We start from the raw sequence: 21,203 nt of genomic DNA, 5'->3' as shown, positions 1-21,203 counted from the left end.
GCGTAATTCTTGTTTACGGCTCTCGTCACGATCTTTTTACTTTCGTGTGGACCATGATAGCCTCTGCTTCCCTGCGGCAATTATTTTCAATACTTAGGGACGGCTACTCAGCGATAATTTCTGGACATGCGAATCTGGTCAGCTCGGTGAACTTCCGAAAGAACCTTTCACGATGCAACCTCGTAACCGATTTTTTTCTGGACTTTTCAGTCTCCAATTACGACGTCATTATACGCGATTACGAGAGAAAACACTACAGTTTAACGATGATTCAAATTAAATTCATGAGCCTTATTGATTTCACTCTACTTTAAATTTATAAAATATTATCCGCCGATAACTGCCATAATTAAGAAATTGTATATATTTTGCATAGAAAAATGTTTAAAAAAGTGTGACTAAATTTTATGTCTCACAATCAGTAACAATATCGTTCTCGTATATCAATGATTTTCGTATTAAAATCATACATATTTTCTCTAACTTTGTAATATATATTTAACTTCCGTCTTCAATCATATTTTTACTCTCTCCGTCTGCTATCTGAATCTTTTATCTAATTCAAGTTTTTTTTTATTATTCTAGGATTTCAAAAAATATGGAAAAATTCAAAATTATTTTTCAACATCTCTATTATATTACCAAACATGTTTTTAACTTAAATATTCAAACCTTTATTTAATAAAAATTGAAAAATGAAGAAAAATTTTAGCGTGAAACTTCGCTTGTGCCAAAAAAAACTCAGATTACAGATGAAGGATTAAATTACAATACGCGGAATAGATTACCATAAGTAACAGCGTCTTGACTTATTCGATCGTTTAATATATGAATCGATAAAATTAATAAATTGCGCGATTAATAACCGATTATTAATTCGGAATTGAGATTGATTACACCACGTGTAGGCATACTCATTGCTTCATAGATATAATGGCTCACGCTTAATAGAACCATTTGCAATTAGACGGGCATACAAATGAAACGTATCAGAGGGGGAGATCCAATTATCTCACGTTCGTGCGAATGCATGTTCCTGCCAGGCATCGTTCCTCCCAGTCGCATAAATAAGCGCAAAAATCCAACGTGGATAATAGAGAGCTTGAAACCGTTTTCCGAGCAAACGTGCCGGTGCCGACGGCGTGCTATCGGTTAAGTAAAAACGTGAAACACCCGTGAGAAAGTAACAGCCGGAGTCCATCGTGGGCGTTCATATACATATATATATATATATAGATTTATCGTTGCGCGCATATTCACAGAAATTGCGATCAATCTTGTTCGAATCGATCGGACACCCAAGTTCGCCGAGTTTCACCTGAAAACCAGCACCTGTAACCCCCCAGGCGCGCTCATAAACTTTTCACCATAATCTCGGAGGTGGATCCGTGATATTAAGCTGACTTTATCCGCCGTCCGTTGGTATTAAGGTAAATTTATCGACAGTACGCAGCAGCACCCGATTCGGCTACTTTAAAATCCGCTCGTAGCTACTAATCCGTCGAAAGTTAATACGCGGCCTCCGTGTATGCACGCCTACTTCAGTAATACGTGAAAGATGATACCGATGGAATATCGGATCAGAGACTGAGGTAAATCTTGTTGAGAATGAGAAAGTAAAAGAGCTCTAAGCATTAGCAAATAGAGATATAAAAAATTACACGGAAAAAAATAGATTGGATACACCGAAAAAAATGCATGTAATTTTACATGGAAATTACATGTCTATGACCGGAAAATTACCTAAATATGATTGGAAATTTCCAGTAAATTTTAAATCATATTTATGTAATTTAAGTAATTTTGCAGTTATAAACATGTAATTTCCATGTAAAATTATATGCATTTCTTTTCAGTGTAATTCAGCAAAGCTTGCTATGCGAGTTCAATATCTATAATTAAAAAGATTTAATGATTCAACAAAGACATTATGTCTATAAATTATCAATATGCTAATTCAGCTACATAATTCTTTACTACAATAAAAATTGCTAATATAACAAATTTTCTTTATTACAGTAGCAAAAGTATGCGCCTAGCATGTTTTGTTAAAATTTTTGATCTATATATTGGATTGATTTTCATAAAAAGTTATCTTTATTGTATTAACAAATTTGCTATGCTATTACAAATATAATTATTTATAATCGCTAATTTTATTCAGCTGTACACTTTTGCTAATTTAAAATAAAAAACTGACTGTATCCGTATATACGAATGTAGATTTGTTGAATCAATGAAGTTTTTAGTTGTTTTAATAAATCTTTCTCTTCCATGTATACGATTGTTTAAATACGACAAAGATTAGTTTCCAAAGATAAGAGAACGAGAGATCATAAAACAGAATCGAGGCAAACGAGTGAAGTTAATAATCCTTGTGGTAGCAACATAAATTGGAAATCTAAGCCGAGATTAGTTAGCTGTCAAGTAGCCATGGACCACGCTTTGACGCGTAAAGCCGAATGACACTCACGCAATGCACTCAGCGTCAACCAAAATTTACATCGGCACTTAATTTTCCTGGCGCTTTGACTCACAGATGAGACACGCGGAAGAAATCCCCCGACACTTTTAGACATCGAAAGTAATTCTACGTGATATCTGTATGACATTCGAAACATCATAGTACCCTTTAACCGAACATACTAAATCGTCTATAAATCATGGTGAAGCTACCGATGGATAAGTTATGCGACTCTGTTAGGAAACGGCGCTTAAACAACTTCCTTCTTCGAGTTTTAATCTATCATCTTGTTGACCCTCGGCTGGACGATCGTCGACCATACTACGCGCGTAACACCGATTTATTCCGATCCATTCACTAAGAGGACCATCGGAGGCTGTTTCTTCGCCGGTTCCGTTCTTTCTTTCGCCTCCCTCGTTTGTCCACCTTCAATCTTCGTGAATCTTATCTGTGCTCGATGCAAGAACTGGTTCCGCTGCCGACACGTCGATTGACTTTTAAATTTGTACTCCACGTGTCGCCATTATCGATTTCGGAGACAAGTTGGCCGATCGAATGGAATTGCGAAACATAATCGCGACACTTTTATAATTCCTCTATCTGTTACACGCTTTCGTTTCTCTCCATCTTCTCGTTCGCGTTTTTTTTTTTCGTCCGAAGTGCTGTGCGGTGGTGTGTTCTTAACCCTTCATTTGCAATCTGGGTTTTTTTGGCATAAGCAAAATTTCACTCTCAGATTTCTTCGAAATAAAGAGAAGGTTCAGTTCTCCCTCCCAAATCAAGAAAATATTTGGTAATATAATAGAGATGTTGAAAAATAATCCTGAATTTTTTCATATTTTTTGAAAGCCTAGAACAGTAAAAAAATCTTTGACCAAAAAGAACCAGATTGCAAATAGACGGAGTAAAAATATGATTGCAGACCGAAGATTAAGTCTACGAAATGCTTTGCAGGTCAAATATTATTTCACTCAAAATCCAGCAATTCAGTATACGATCGAAAGAACGATTTTGCTGAAGTATTTAAAAATTTAGCTAAATATATAGTCCTGAAAATAATTTTATTGGGCTATTAAAATATTTGTGTAGAAAACTTCTGATGAGCAATTAATGCTGCCAAAAATCTTAACATTCTAGCAATCAATTTAGCTTTCTACATAATTATTTTAATGATCCAACAAAATTTATTTTCAGATATGTATCTAGCTAAATTTTTTAATATTTCAACAAAACCATTCTTTTCATATACGAGATACAAGAAATGGATGCTACATTATACGTGCCGGATTTATACTGAATATTCGCATCAGCAGTCAGCGGATGTCGGCAGTAATTCATTTCTTTCATTTCCTCTCGCAATTCCACGATTCTTCAACCGGCTCTTCACCCGGCAGGCACCGACTTTGTAGTTGCGAAGCTTCGGTAAACGATCGAGGTCGGGAGATCGAGTGACTCGTCTTCAGAATCTCTCGACCTCTCTTGCGAATAAAACGCGAACACGCTGGTCGTCGTTAATTTCCACGCTTTTTACTGGACGGCCGGCTGGCGTTACACGTGCGCGGTTGTGTATCGCATCCCATCGCATCACATCGCCGCTGCATCATGCGCGTCTGGCCGCACATTCCGCACGGAACACGAGAGCAAAAAGAGTGAAATGCTCCCGCACTTAGCTTCCTCCCGTTGCACGTTACGCGCATCCTGATCAACGGCGGAGAAGCTTTACGACATTCCGCGGCCGCTCGTGCCGCAGAGATGAATTAACTGGCTGCATTATAACGCGTTATGCTAATCAAGCGCGCGGTCAACCTGATTTCGTATTATTGCTCGCGCCTAATTTCGTATGCGATCGTAAGAGTTCGTTTAACGTTATGGCTTCAGATATAGTGACAGTAAGATAAGTCTTCTCGTAAATGCATGTCTCTTCTCGAAGATAAATCTTAACTGTCTCATGGATTTTATAATATATAACAGGGTGTCAAAAGCAACTTCTTGTCATTTTATTGCTACCCAAGTATTCACCTTGCTTAATCATTTATGGGATATTTCAAATTACATTTAATGGAGCTTAATAGATTCTTACACATTTTTGTTTTATTTTTTCTTCCAAATTAAATTAAAAATTTGTTCAAAGGTTACTAAGGCACGTACATACGTCTGCTTAACGTGTCGACAGCACGTATATGCCACCGGCAACAGAGGAACAAACCGGTCGGCCTTATAACGTTAATTAATACGCGCCGCAGAACTACAGAACCGGCATGACTCGGACCGATCGTTATCCGGTGCGAGACGCGGGAAGTAGGCATCGTTAATCAATATTCCAAGAACTTTCGTTGGAATTAAACCTCTGTTTCGTACATACAAACGTATTATCGGAAAAAGTTATCCAAACCGGCAGTGTTAGCGTTTAACATAAACTATTTACGCGATAACTATTTACAGAGAAAGAATTTTTTGCTGAAGTATCTGAAAAATTTAGCTAATCTGAAAAAATTTACTAAATTTCAATAAATATTTATTTGAACAGTACTAATTATTACTTACAGTAAATAAATATTTACAATAAAAAAATGATATTTAAATCAAATTAAGATTCTTGTACCAAATAAATATATGTTTACATTTAATAAATATTTAATTAGTATTACTCAAATAAATATTTATTAAAATTTAGTAAACCTTTTTAGTATGAATTTAGATCTGAAAATAATTTGGTAATAATTTTAGACCATCAAAATAATAATAGGATATTCTAACTGATTGCTAGAATGTTAAACTTTTGCAGTATTGTTATCAATGCTATACATAATTATTTATCTCCAGCAAAATTATTTTCAGATCTATATCTAACTAAGTTTTCAGATACATTAGCAAAACTGTCTTTTCGTGTACGGAAAAATGCTAATCGTTTAAAACATTCACATGAAGACAAGCAGTGCCATTAAAACGTTAATCGATCCTTCGAATAACTGCAAGCGTAATAATGATCCCCGTGCATTGCTATTAATTACATTTGAATAAAGCAGATTATTTTAACGATAGGATAATACTTATGAGAGGAAAATTGCATTTAATCCTGTAACCGCAAAGCGTGGAATATAAGATCGGCAAGGTCAATAACATCTACCGATACTCTGATAACGCAGTAGGAACGTTTATCAAATGAATAGGAATTGCGGAACTTGATAGAAACCTATACTTAACGGTGCGGGGGGACAACACGCTCTCAATGACAGAGCTATTTAGCTGCCACCACATCGCCGCTGTTTTGCCAACGGCGACTCTGAGAATCTGGTTCGGAGCAGGTTGAACGCGAGCTGTGCTGACCCAGACACACCGTTGATTTATGACGGTTTTATCGCGAAAGCACCGAAATTACCGGAGTTACGTACGACCCACGTCGCTGCGCGCGGCTTAAGTCAATGAAGACGTTCAGGGATGTGATAAATTTCTGTAAAAATACATCCTGCTCTTCGCGAAGCGAAGCACAATTGCAATTAATTACGGCCGTGTTGAACTTTCTCGTTGTCTCTCAAACGAATTTATGATGCGTATTTACAGAGCAAGAGTCACTTAAGTAATTGGTAAGATATCGATCTACATCGATAGCACGTGCATCGAACACGGACGTTGAAGCTTATCCCAATGCTTGATCGCGTATAAACTCAATTTTCCATCCATGTGGCAATTAAAAATCGATGCGCGCTCTGATTCCGATAGCTGCCATAGCTAATTCCCATGTAATCTCTTTGCAAAAGGGAATCTCACAGTTACAGTAACGTGATAAAGATTTCAATCGTCGATGTAGAAACGCCCACCAATAATCACATGCAAATCGGTCTTAGCATTTACGGTCTTAGCATTTATGGAGCGCGTGCCCATGAAAATCCGACACAAGTGAATCGAATGCGCACTCAAAACACGTATTATTTGTCTCAGGTGGAAAAATCTCACCGGAAAAATCCAGTGAGTGAAGAAAATAATAAATTCCGGGTTTTACCGCCCCGGATTTTATCCAATGAAATAAACTGGCAAAAACTATGAAAATACTAAAATATATTTATATATCTATTTTATGCAAAAAGATATTTTTATTCATGATTAATTAGTAAATCATTATACTAATCGCGCGATAATTTCAAGAAAAACAAAACGAATCAATAATAATAAAATATCTTAAACAATAAAATTTTTTTTTTATTCACATTTATATGTGAAATATATTTTTAAAATAAAAACTTTGGAGATAATATAAATGTTATTAAATTCAATATTTTTAGTTTCATGAGACAAAAATATAACAGCAACCAAATTAAAATTTTTTATCAATATAGCTCTGCCATCCAGTTTATTAGTCGGCGTCTTGCAAAAAACTAATTTGCTTGTTGCACTCGATTCCTAATTTTACGGATATTATTTTAGATAAAGTTTAAATTGGAACACGCGCGCGCGCTTCCAATTAGCGCTGAATCAGAATAGTGATATTAGAATTAGAATACCAAATTAGAATGTCGATAACAAAATTTCGTATTTTATTGCTTTTAATAGAAAAGATCAATCTCTTTGCTGTTTTCTCTAAAAATATCGGTTTTTACTATTGGTATAAACTGTATTTAAAAAATATAGAATTCTGCCAACCCTAAATTTACTACGACAAAGAGAATGAAAATAAAAATTAATATGAAAAGATTATACCGTTCTTATCTTAATTCGTTCATTAAAAATAATACAATCTTTGTTTTACCGCCGAAGCATTGGAGGCATCGCGCGGTAAAAGTTTTTTAATAAAACAACAGCGAGATCGAAAGATATAAATCTGTAGGGAGTTTCTATAGCTTTGAACTCCGAAAGGGAAGGCAGAGATGAAGAAAGTGCTGATAAATACGAACGAGCTTCAGCGTAAGATGATATCGCTCAAAGACACCATGTATCAAAGATTGAGTGGTTGACGGACATTGGATACACCGTATCTTCCGTCTCTCATCTGCCCATGAAATAGCAATCCTACTAGCGAGCGAAAGCTGATTTGCATTCTGAATTCATCTACGTTTGACTATGTTAACAAAAATTATGCTAACGAAGCACATCCGCGGACAAATGCACAATGGAAATTAACTAACAAGTTTAGCTTGATTTTTTATATTTTCGAGAAACAGACACGAATGTCTTTCAGATATCTCTATCTAATATCAACTAAGGAAAATAATACGATTTATGCAATCGTTCTCCTAATGGCTCGTATTTTCTGGGATAAACCAATATACGATAATGGTACTTAACGGATTAATATGTATACAAGCTATCTATAAAAACTGATTCTCTTTATGAGAAACGGATTTCTTTGCTCTAAGAATATTGTATGTTAATTACGTACAAGCGTGAGCAGCACAAAGCCACATTGTAATCCCGCATACTCACGCATGTCTTTTTTCCAACGCCGACCGTGTGGGTGCGATGACGAAGCGACTCGTCTTTTAATTACCGTCGGACGCCGAGAATTAATTATTGTTACCGGGAGGCCACCGTGTTCCTCTACCTACCCGAACGAGTCGATTGATTGACGATTCGTTAGGTTTTTCGGGAAGAGATTTCATTTTAACTGTCAGACGTGTGTGTGTGTGTGTGTGTGTGTGTGTGTTTTATACAAAAAATCGTTGCACAATCTACCGATGTATTAATCACATCAATATGAATCTTAAAGTGAGTAGGTGGGGTAGCTATGGCACTTAAAGTATAGTTTCCTTTAAAACTTTGTTCCTTATTAAAAAGAAAATAAAAAGTAATGCTCAGTTGCTCAGAAGTTTTAAAGTCCATTATTTTTACGTTCCTCTATCATATAAAGGATATAATTATTAATGTAGATTTAACACAAGTCTAGTAAAAAATTTATATTTTATAGTTATATTATAATTAAATTATAACTATATAATTTTTATAGTTATTAATTATTAATTATTTTATAACTTTATCTTATAGTTATATTTTTTACTAATACATTATGTTAAATTTACATTTCTCATACCAACTTGCGTAGATATCTTTAAACTATCTCCTTAAAAGTTAAATTTTATCTGAAAGCGAATCCGTAGAGATCGTCATCATCAAACGCTGACTCGAAGAACGTTGAAATATATCTATTCAAATATAAAAAAAAATTGTGCACATTAATATCCGGATATTATTTCTAATATAGTATATCAAAGTACTAAAACAAGAAGTGTGTTGACGATTGTTTAGTCTGCACTTTTTAAGATGTAACAATCCTTTACGATACTTGAGACATCTGATAACTTTGTATATGAGACAGTCATATGATATGAGACGTCTGTTGCTGTCGTCTGCTCGATAGACACTTTTATTATAATGACAAGTCTCTTCGACTTGCAAAAGCAAACGGTACTTAACGGGATTCGAGTCAACGTTCTCCCCGACAAGATTTACAGCGCATGAAGTAATAATATCTTTGAAAGCAGTAGTGAAAAACATTATCTGTTGCGCAATATTATGGAAAGTGGCATAAGTAGCATAAGCATAACGTTCACGGTTTATTTTGCTCTCGTGATGCGAGTATCCAGCTAATTTTGCACACCAGGTTCTCCTAACATTTGATGAAACCGTCGATTCGCGAAAAGGTCGCTCTCGAGTAAAGCGAGGTCTAGAAAGGTCTCGGAAGATTACACCTGTGAATGCGTCTTCCCGTATCCCAGCGCGCGTGCCTACGCGTGTCAGCGATATTTTAATCGATGAAATACAGAAGAGATAAATACCTTCTACAATTTTTATAAAAAATTTATTGCATTCTATCTATAATATTTTAATTATTTTTATATTTTCAATATTAATTAATATAGAGTATTTTAATAAAAAAAAGGTCAAAATTTCGATGGGTCTCAAATTAATCAAAGTTGGCGATTCGGATCATATGGAATTTTCAAATTTACTAATTATAATAAATATTTATTAAATTTCACGTCATTATGTCTTTCATTAATAGTATATTAATAATACAATTCTATGAATAAATATAGATCAATAAACTATAAAATATTAACAAAAAATTGCCAATTATATTATTCAATGCTAAAAATATTATTTTAATATTTCATAGCCATTATTATTATTATTATTATTTTAATGGATTTATGGAATGTTTTACTCTACACTGTATTTTACGATATTAACTTGAGACATAAATATATTTACGTACTTTTTATGTGTATGTGTAATACAGTTTTCACAGATCCATTACTTTCAATTAAATATGTAATTTATCACTCACCAAAACGCAGCGGCGGATATGAACTACGTGAACTGTGCGTTGAACTGTAAAACACAAATATATCAAAATTATAACAATATTTCAAACAAATGCTTCAACAAGTAATTGTAAAGCATATAAAATAATTATAAATATAAATTCTGCAAATAATAAATAGAATAATAAATAATTATTTACCCCATGGCTGCTCCGCCGTTGCCCGATGCCTCCCAGGCCTCCTCCTCTTTCAGTCTCCATCGTTTCTATGCACACATTCAACACTCGCGAAAACACGACGGCACGATATTTTGCATTTCCGACATTAACTGCGCGTCATATGTACACCTAAGGACTTCTATTCTTTCCCTTGGAAATTTTCACAAACTGAGAAATGACCACCTTTTTACATTAATGCTCGTAGTCCGTGCGCGATTAACGGCACGACTAAACCTTACGTCTGCTTACAACTAAATTTGACGTAAAGACGAGATAAGACTGATTTTTGGAAGTTTCAAAAAAGTAACCGAGGGAAAGAATCGAAGTCCTTGGATATATTTTATTATATCACGATAATAAGGAAAAGTACACGAACGCGAAAAAAAATAAAATTAAACAAAAAACAAAGAGACGATAGTGAAAAAAAAATATAATGAGTTATACACACACACACACACGAAACCGAAATGTTTTATTACAAATTAGCGGAAATGATGAATTTTGAGTATAGCAAAAGACATCGATATATGATTGCTGAATTTTGTCTTGATGCTGTGTGATGCAAGTTGAATAGATCGCACGATCGATCGCCTGGAAATACGCAATCTAAATTCACTATACCGTAACATATTTCGAATGAATCTGGCAATATACACGTATAAGTGTTCGATATATCACGGACTTCCGTTACTTAAATCATTCAAGCTTATGGATTCGCGTATTTTACTGCATGTCCTCGATTTGAGAGCTCCATTAGAACCAGTGAAGATTTCGACATGTGATACGGACGTATTAAAATCAAATCGTTAAAAATATAACCGTCGCCATTAAGTAGGCAACTGAACTCATGACCCCAAACGCCTGTCGCTCTTTGATACTTTGGATAAATCACGTGAGACATTCATTTCGGTAGAATTTAATACGTTTTATTGTTAACCTTTCTATCAATGCATACCGTATCGAATTTTAAACAGTAAAAATTTTTATTTTTTGTGAATTTTTTGTGAATTTTGTTATAACGCCTCAAAAATCCTACTCTTCAAACAACAAAGAATAGTTTTGCATAGAGAATAGTTTTGCTACGTATATACAGGTTTGCCACAGACCTGGAAAACCAGAAAAATCAGGGAAATTGAAATTGGTCATGGAAAATAGGGAAAAGTTATAAGAAAATATAAAAGTCTAGAATTTTGAACTTCGCTCACAATTCCTTCAAACTGCTCCTATTTTAAATAATTGTTACTTTGTTATAATTATAAGATACATATTTTATTAAATATATTTTGTACTTAATGCTGTAAAATTAAAATTAAAATGATCAAAACAATTTTAATGAAATAATTAAAATTTATATTTTATTCAGTATTTTTATTTAATTATATCATCCTTTTCCGTTATAGTAACATTCTTTTTTCCAATACCCATTTATTTCTTGTTGGCCCGAATTTGCATCCAAAATTTCATTATACTGCTAAGAGTGTTAAGCTTTTAAAATTTTAAATGTGTTATTTTTAATAATATAGGATAGTTTTGTTACAATCTCTGTTTCTAAATGTTAAAATTTATATATTTTAAATTTTTCATGGAAAATTTTTCACTTTTATCTAAAAAAAAGCTTTATTACTATTCCAGCTTCGGTTTAAGATTGTGCTTCAAGACCCGACAAATAATCGACGCACAACTTATACTGGAAATTAACAAGAAATATTATTAGACACAAAGAATTGTCTTTGCCAAATATGGCGTTTTTCACTCATGTGTATATTTGTTTCACTTCAATTTATTGTCATTTCAGAGGGTTCATCGATAAAGGACAGATATAATATAAATTACGGAAACAACCAGGACTATTTTTTCCATAAACAGCAAAATAAATCGACAAAGAATTCGACGTCATTTGTAAAATTGCGACGCAAGTTCGATGCAACACTAACTCGATAAAAAAAACAAAACGGATCATGGAATATTCATCTAAGAGACGTGCCTTCGACATGGTTCACCGATCTTCTGAGATCAGCGTGCACGTGATTTCGTGCCGGGTTCCTGTGTTTCATTCACGAACAAACGCCCGGGGCGAGATACAGCGAATGTTAATGAGGCGACCGGTCAGCTGCTCCGATCCCGCGAGAGGGATAATCCTCGTGAAAATTAAATTCCGGAATTCCCGTGATTCACGGGAGAGAGATTCACAGTGATCCTTCGAAGAAGCCCTCTTGCAAATCGCTCATCTCTATAGCATTATGGAAATCGTCCGTCCCTTGAAACGTTCCGCTTCCTACGCTCAATATTACAATTATACGGCACGATCGTCATAACTGTGTGCGAAATACCATGGTATTAAAAAACACAAAGTTAAATATGTTTCGCAGCAATCTCCTCTGAGTTGTCTTGTTTCTACACTAATAATAAATATCATGTTGTCAGTATATCGTGTAATTTTCATCGATCTTGTCGCGATTCGTTGCCATAAATTACTCCGTGTCATTTCTAGAACTTAACGAACATAAGTGAGGAATGATCGAATACTGTTCACGCTGCGAAACCCGCACAATCGCCATAGGCGACAAGTCCTTAAGCTGACTTTATACTATGGGCGTGGAGTCATATGAGCGCACTAGCTGCACTCCATAAACATACCTACGTTATTCCACGCCGTCGCTTCTAAATAAAAATTCTGAAACACGAGACCGACGGAACCTCTGCCACGCTACTACCTTTCTACTGACTAGATGCATCCCTTAGGAAATGCATTCTCGTCCGATTATTGATGTTGAGTGCACGCAAAGAGAAACATGAAACTCGCAATGAAACGTTCAATCTGATTAAGAAACAAACAACAATACAAATGTTAATAATTTTCTGATATTATATTAAAACACGATATTTGCATTAAAAGTCACTAAAAAAATTTTTAAAGATGTTCACAGTAGTGAGACAGAAGTCAATTTAAAATGTACCATTGTGATGCGTTTTGAGAGATATAACTATTGACGAATTGCTTGATATTCTGTATTATTTATTGCTTTCATTGCACGGAAAATATTCGAGATTGGCTACGTTCAGCGGAGAAAGCAGCTTTGCAACTGTTGTAAAATTCTTCAATACGATTGATTTGTACGTTTAGATCCATAAGGAACCAAAAGAAAGAACCAACTGAATTGAAGAATTTTACAATAGTTGCAAAGCTGCTTTCTCCGCTGAACGTAGCCAATCTCGAATATTTTCCGTGCAATGAAAGCAGTAAATAATACAGAATATCAAGCAATTCCGCAAGAATGCGTTTCTCGCAGAACATGCTACGTACTAAGACATGAAATTTATGACCACGATCCGTCGACCAAGCCATCCGTCAGAGACGATCGCGAATCTCAATCCTCTTGTACTTGACGGATCTTGTCTCGGAGAAAGACGGAGAACGTCCCGTGGATGCAGCTCGTATTACATAGGGTCAAAGAGATCCGCGCACTTTATCAAGACAGAAAAAAATCTCACACAATACTTGGACGCAATTTGTCGTATACGGATTCGTATCCCGTTTCACAGAGCTTTACTGATGCATTAGAATGATCTCAATAGGAAACGTCGACATCTTCAATCAGACAAATTCAATTTTTTCAATCAAGCTAATTCAATCTTTTCAATCAAACTAATTCAATTTTCATTTGTGATGGAATTTTTCTACGGAACTTTCAAGATACGATGAACACAAAAGTAACAATTGATCGACGGCTGACATAATCATTTGTAGAAATATATCGCCTCCGGCCTTTTCCGCTACCTTGAAAGACACCGCGAGAAACGACTGTCGTAATCCTGCCTTCTTAATGACATCGCGAGAAACGATTGTCGTAATTATGCCCTTGCACTGCCTCACATAGCGAAAGGGCATTAATTGAGCGACTCGTAATGTCGTGATTACGCGCGACTACGGAATCGAATAAATAAAATCTTAACTGTGATTGATTGTCCAACACCGTTGATCAGACACAAATGTGTCGTTCCGCTCGCTCATTGTCATCGATCTCGGTGATTGAGTATCATTATAAGTACCACGACCTATTTAAAGGAATTTTATTTTAGTCACGTTTTTTAATATATAGCCGATATAGAGACGTCTAGCGCAACAAGATTAATGTCGGCTTCTACCAATATAAATTAACTTTAATCTCAGTTTAATTTACTCTTCATCTATTTCTAGCATTAAGAAATAGAAAAAAATGAAGATTAAATTGAACCGAAATTAAATTATATCAGTAAAAAAACCGGCATTAATCTTTAAATCCCATATATAAAATTCATAAGGATCGTCAGAAGATATTTTTACGAGATAGAAATTCGAAGATAATCTGAATCTGATCGAATATTGTTCGATGAAATTAAGAAAGGACAAATGATTACAGACATGAATGTTCGAACATCGCGTTCGCTGTTCGTTTACTAATTGTTTACCTTTAAAAAAGCTGCTTCTCTTTTTATCACTCCACACTTAAGCTAATTACATTACGTTCACGTCACTTTATATTTTCAAGTCATCATATATTTTTCATTCATCAAACATCACGTTTTCTAATCAGTTTGTAAATGTAAAGTCTCTACTCATGTATATCATTTTTCATTTTTCGTAATTGTAATTTGATCAAATGTGTACCTACTTGATTCCATATGATAACTAATTATAATAAGGTTTAGGCTCATGAATAGCAGTATTGCTGACATCTTATCTTTTAGAGTGCTTTAATTTATACTGTCTTCATAATTATAAATTTATGAATTCATATTTCGTATATCAATAAAGATTATTATTATTACTATTATACTCAGCTTTATATAAACGTAAGAAGCTCTTTAATGCACCCGTTCTGCAGCATGTCGCAGCGTACGCTTTAATTTTTAAACGCATAGTACTATACATGATCAAATTTTCTTTCATGTAATACACAACGGTACACAGTAATACCCAAGCTTTCACAACGCGCATCAATTAACCCGTTGGCAACGGAAAAGCGAAAATGGTGTAATTACGAACGCGACATGTTACTTGCGATGTGACGTGTGTCACAGAAAATTTCTCTTACAATTTTCTATTTTCTAACTTTCAATTAACCGCTTTCCATCAATCGAATTCTTATTTCTTTCGCTTGAACGAATTAACAATTTAACGAGAAGGAAGAAAATCGATCGCCGACCTCGTCTATTTGTCCGTGAAAGAAGTAGTAAAAAAGACGATAATAAATATCCATTAGGAGCATAAAGGGAATTAAATTTATTTATATATATTTTAATATTTATAAGACGTTTCCTAAAAAGTATGGATAATATTTTAGTACAGGCAAGAAATTCTCAAATGAGATTAAAAAATTATAATTATCGTGAAAAAGACTTGCGTATGCCTGCTTAAAAATTATGGTTTTGTTCAAGTATCTAAAAATTCAGTTAAATATGGATTTTAAAATAATCTCGTTTCGAGCATCAAAATAATTATGTAGAACGTTCAAATTGGTTATTAGATTGTCAGAACTTTTTACAGCATTGTCATCAACGCTTCGTGTTCTACATAATTATTTTGAGGGTTCGACAAAATTATTTTCAGATTTTCAGATACCTAATTAAATTTTTAGATACTTTAGCAAAACTGTTCTTTCCGAAACAGAAACTGCTGCCGGGTGTTCGATGTCATATCGAGTGGTTGCGCGCCTATTTATATCGAACATCAATTCCACTTAATTGGTTAAAACAACGACCGATCGGATCGCGTCAGATGCGAGCGGAAATCGGTACGTGCGAGCAGTGATGCAGGGCAATTAGAACCCATTAAAAGTAGGCTAAATGCGGCTCGACGATACGGACAGCTTCTGTGTCGGCAGCGTGTCAGTCTGTAAAATGCTCAGTTTGTTGTACGGTAGAGAGCACAAAAGTGAGCTGGGTTAATTGAACCCAATTAGAACCGGGTCGGCCGTGTACGAGCCGATAGTCTAGTTTTTAAGCATAATGTTATGCAGTCTCATAGTCTCGTTGCTCTCGTCAGTCCGACGCGACGTCGCCGATGTGACGAGAATGCTCATCCGTTATGTTCAAAGGTTCACTTGCGCATTTACAATCAATGTCAATCCGGTTATCGGTTTCGATAAAAATGCGAAAAGGCAATATAAAGTTTCGAACTATCACTTTTTTTCCGAGGAAAAAATCCGAGGAAAAACCCTCAAATTGACTTAAGGGAGCTGTGATTCTCGTTTTAAGGCTTATTCTCATTTTCAGTTTTCATTTTTATTTCGATCGGATTAAAATTGCGCGAGTTATCGTGGAAATAATGAGTCAATATTTTTTTAACTTACCACACAGATTTACAAATAATTGCCAAAAAATTTTTTATGTTTGAGAAAAAATATTGTAAAGAATTATGTATCAAAGAATAAATGTATCAAGTTTCCAATTTATATTTTTTCAAAAAAATCCTTGAAAAAGGATACTAAAAGCAAGAGAGAAAAGATATTAAATTCCTGAAAAAGAATACTGAAAGCGAGAGAGAAAAGATATTCCCTTGTAAAGAGCTTTATGCGAAAGGAAGACCAATTCCGCGATACCGTGTATAGTTATAACAAAAAGATGAAGCTAGATTAGTTTCCTGTATACAGTGTAACATTATTTACAAAATTGCTTACGTGTATCATCTACAGGCTTAACGTGACGATATTTACTCCTGGCTATATTGCGAAACCACCGTGTAACCATTTTCCGCACTGCGGCATAAGTAAATATTTAGCGAATAAACGACGGTATAGGAGAACCTACCGGCGAGTTTCTCGGACATGCTTTTCGACTCTCGCATATAATATATCGTTTACCGACATTAATTATACGTATCGCGCATGCATTCAAACGTTCTCACAATGTTTATTCCTGATTTTATTGCAGACCACAAGCGTGGGTGGTGCCAGCGTAGTGGAGAAGCTATCGTTCTACAATCACACGGAATGCGAATGCAGAGAGAGGTCCGAGTACGATACGACAAACGAGAAACCCGCAGACCAGAGAGTTTATCGACATCAATCCTCGCCGCCCCCTCAAAACATGAAAAAATCGCCAGCGAGAAAACCGTAAGTTTGCGAAAGGGCATATCTTTTAAGTTCCGCAACGATAGAAAATAAAATATTGGAATTACTTTAACCTATCTATTTGCATTGTATTCGTACACATTAAATTTATATCAAAATGTACCCAATTTGAATTATTTTTAATCATTTTTATAAATCGCCACTGTGCTCCTATATTCAAATTGTCGTCAATTTAAAATAATAGAATTAAACAATTTAATTCAAGAAAATGTATTAAATTTGACTTAAATTTAATTTATTATTTATTATATATAAGTGCGTACGTTAATGTGGACGTTGCTTACATTGAAATTAACCACACAAATGCACTGTTAAATTCATAATGTCAAATTATACGCAACTTATTCTTAATCATTTCTGTAGGTCGCAATTTTGCTCCTATTCAATATGTTCTTAATTTAAAAATGAAATTAAATAATTTAACTCAAGAAAATGTATTAAATTCAACTCAAATTTAGTTTATAATTTACTAAATGCGTATGCTCTCTAATATAAACGTTGTTTTTGAAACTAACACCAGAAATGATTTACATTTTAACATACACGGAAATTAAAAATAACAAAATATTATTTTAACTCAAAGAATAACTATTTCCACACAGCAGAAATATCCCGTATATATTATACAGATATCTTACAAACATTACGATATCTCTAAGCTATTCCTACGATACATTTCTGCTGTATGGGTTGCTTCTTTGACATCTAACAGTGTGCATTGATCTACATTTTGACACGCCTCTCTTAAAAATAACAAAATATTATTTTAACTCAAAGGATTACCATTGTTCCTTCAATGTCTAACAGTGTAGCTTAACGTAATAGCATTTATAAACAGAGAAATGGTTCAGAAAGTTTCTCATTAGCCTATAACTGTTGCTAAACATTTAACTTATTAATTAATCTTATAATTGTTAAAAAAATTTACTCCAGATGTCGTTGTCCATCGGAATTCACGCCAAGAATTACAGAAGGCGTTTGTCAATGTAACTGCTTCGAGAGCAACGAAAATTGTATAAAGACCAGACGCGGGAAGGGATACTTCTCCCTCGCGGACAGAATGTGAGTATGCCTACGCGTTCTTTGCGACTACAATTTCACGACATACTTCGCCGCCGAAGTATTTCAGTACGCGGGCACGAGCTTAAAAGTGCGACAGTAAAACACTGCAGCACCTACATACTAATTACCGCAGCATTTACAAGACAAAATAATGCGAGCTCCGTTTGTATGCTGTACCGTAAAATTTCACCATAACCGCGCTTTGTGAGCGTGGAACTTTCAAGTTCAATTTAGTTCCAACTGTACATTGTCAAACATTTGCATGTAATGAATACATTTGCAGTGACCTCATTTTATTCCAAAAATATTACTGAATAAATATCTGTTCCTCAAATAAGAATTTGATTTTGCATATGAAAAAGTACTTTGATATTTGTAGAACGATATTTTTAAAAAATACGCACATGGAAAGAATGGTTTTGATGAAGTATCTAAAAGTTTAATTAGATACATACCTAAAAATAATGTTGTTAGACCATAACAACATTATCAAAATAACTATGTAGGACAAGGTGGTTGCTAAAATGTCAAAAACTTTTCTAGTGGCATTGCTCGTTATGCTTGAGCGTCCTACATAATTATTTTGATGGTCCAACAAAATTATTTTCAGATCTGTATCACTGAAAAAAATAGTCTTGCAGTTATAGCAAAAAATTATCTTATAGATACGAAAAATTAGTTAAATAGATAAATGACAAGCAAATACTGCGATATTGCATACGTTTTGTATCTAATCAATATAGATAACAGAATTTATCTCCGTTTGTAAAATTTGTCAAGAGAAAGTCTCTCTGTAATGTTCAATCCAGAGTTGGTAAAAAACATGTTTTAAACGTGTTTTAAACAGTTTAAAACATGCTAAATTGATGTTTTTAATATGTTTTAAATATGTTTTTTTTATAGTACTGTTTAAAACATATTTGAAACATTAAAAACATATTTAAGAAGAAACACAGTAAATTAAAAAAAAAAAAAAAACATTTACTAACCCTGGTTTAATCAGATGACTGCGACTGTAATTCATATTTAGCAGTGTTTCATATTTGATTATGAGACCCAAATTTTCTTGCATATATTGATAGAATATTGCGCTATAAATTCTACATATGATACATAATTTTCTATCAGATACAAAAAACAGCGATGATTCTAGCTGGAGCATCAAAATATTTCTTTCCGCGATCTGGCTAAATTTTTAGCATGCGGAGTTCAGCAAAATCATTCTTTCCGTACAAGAACATTCCGATCGACCAGACTCGGTCTACGGTATCATATGAAACTTTTTAACTCGTAGATGCATTCAGAACAACGAATGCGCGATGCCCAACTGCGAGTTCGGCGAGTACATAAAGTGGCAAGGCAAGTGTCCGCGGAAAAGGGATACTTTCGACGCGATGACGAGCTATCGTACGAATCTGAGTCATCGATTCAGAAGTTAAACGGCAGCGGATAGCGAAGAGGACGAAGATGATCGCATTGAAATGCGATCCTAGTGCCAATGAAGATGGAGAGATAGCACACGACGAAGCGCACGAGAAACCGACGGTGCCATTTTCTTTCATTTTTTTTTTTAAGTACCTTCGTCAGAAAGACTCGCAACATGTAGGTACATGTATGCGTACGTTTGTATAAAAATGTACGTCATCAGTCGTTATCTAGGCACGCGTATGTATCGTCGTCGCTTCTTTGTTTTTCTTTCTTGCCGCGATCGGCGAAGATACGAAGTGATAATGGTCGATTTTTGGTACCAATGATTGTCTTGCGGGGACAGTAAAATAGTATTTCAATGTTTAATTGATGAAGTATCTAATTTTGTAGCGCTCGATGTTCATAGCGGTTCTCCATCACGAGAGAAAATAAGTTGATATACAATTACAAGATTTCGAGTCGTTAAGATAAGAAGATAACATTCTATATAACTGAAGCGATTTTTCTAGGATAAGAACGATATATGCATAAATTGATGATAGCGCAAAAAATTACCAGTGACGAGATGAAGTGCTTCTAGTAATAAATTTTCGAGGAAGAAAGTGACTGCTTTTTGAGTAGAAATTTCATCGGTGAGAGGAAGTCTCGCCAAGGGAAATGGCGATTCGCCAAAATTATACATGTAGATCTGAGAGAGTGCGATAACGTCTCTTAAGTGGTAACTTTATGCGATAAGCGATACCTCGGGTATCATAGTTTACGCTGAGAAGAAGACCTCGGACGCGAGCCTAGTCTGAGATCCTGTTTCCGTTCTGCACGAGGGAACTCTCGGTTCGTTGGATCACGCTTGTGGACGAACCGAATTTGTCGAGCCTGAATCCCTCCCAATGTCCCCTAATTTCCACTTCTTCAATTAGACTATGCGAAATGTAATTATACAATGATACTCCAATTATAATGTGCTTATTATAATAGCTTTATCCGAAATTTACACGATAGTGATACGCGACGAGTAGGAAATACCAAAGCACGCAAAAACACGCGTACGAGCGGTCGCGCAGAATCGAAATAGATCGTTAATGTAGCCACATTTTGTATGTTACACGATTACAGAATATCTCTATTGTATTTAATCGAATATTGATGTACCCCACGTTCGTTAATTTAATATTTAATCAACAGACAGAGAGAGAAAGAGAGAACTGGCCCGATTGGCCTCTATTCATGCACTTCTATGTAGATGATGTAACATGAAGGTAATAGTTGCGTTCAGTAGAGAAAACTGACTTCAGTGAGACTCAGTCATTCTTTAATGCGATTGGTTTCTATCCTTAGATCCAGCAAAGAACTAAAAGCAAGAACCAATCATATTAAAAATCAAAGAATCACTGAACACTCATTAATCAGTTTTCTCTGCTGAACGCAGCCAATCCCATCCTAACGCTGCTCCCAACGGACAGCTACACGTTTGTAACTTTGTATTTTCTATGTTATTAATAAAACAGCAAAATCACAAAGAACCACGGTAGACCAATTGTATGCGTCCGAAATGTAAATGCGAACTTGGACGACGCGACTGTCTGCGAGAAGGTGTAGTCGTTGTATTGTTAATACCGCCGCTTCTTTATTACGTGATTATAATATAATCTGAGAATATAAAATA

At 34.8% G+C, this 21,203-nt stretch overlaps 1 protein-coding gene across 1 annotated transcript in view; it reads left to right on the top strand.

The window, feature by feature from the left end:
* LOC108723412 (uncharacterized protein DDB_G0283697) overlaps window positions 1-21,203 on the top strand; it is a 107,898-nt gene extending 86,695 nt beyond the window's left edge. The window contains exons 4-6 of the mRNA XM_018449169.1: window positions 16,851-17,032; window positions 17,984-18,112; window positions 19,407-21,203. Coding sequence (XP_018304671.1) covers window positions 16,851-17,032; window positions 17,984-18,112; window positions 19,407-19,551 — 456 coding nt within the window. The 3' untranslated portion in view covers window positions 19,552-21,203. The remainder of the gene's footprint in view (window positions 1-16,850; window positions 17,033-17,983; window positions 18,113-19,406) is intronic.

Source organism: Mycetomoellerius zeteki, unplaced genomic scaffold, assembly GCF_001594055.1.
Source record: "Mycetomoellerius zeteki isolate Tzet28-1 unplaced genomic scaffold, Tzet1.0 scaffold232, whole genome shotgun sequence".
In the NCBI taxonomy this organism is placed as follows: Eukaryota; Metazoa; Arthropoda; class Insecta; order Hymenoptera; family Formicidae; genus Mycetomoellerius; species Mycetomoellerius zeteki.
This window is presented reverse-complemented; position numbering and strand designations above follow the sequence as displayed.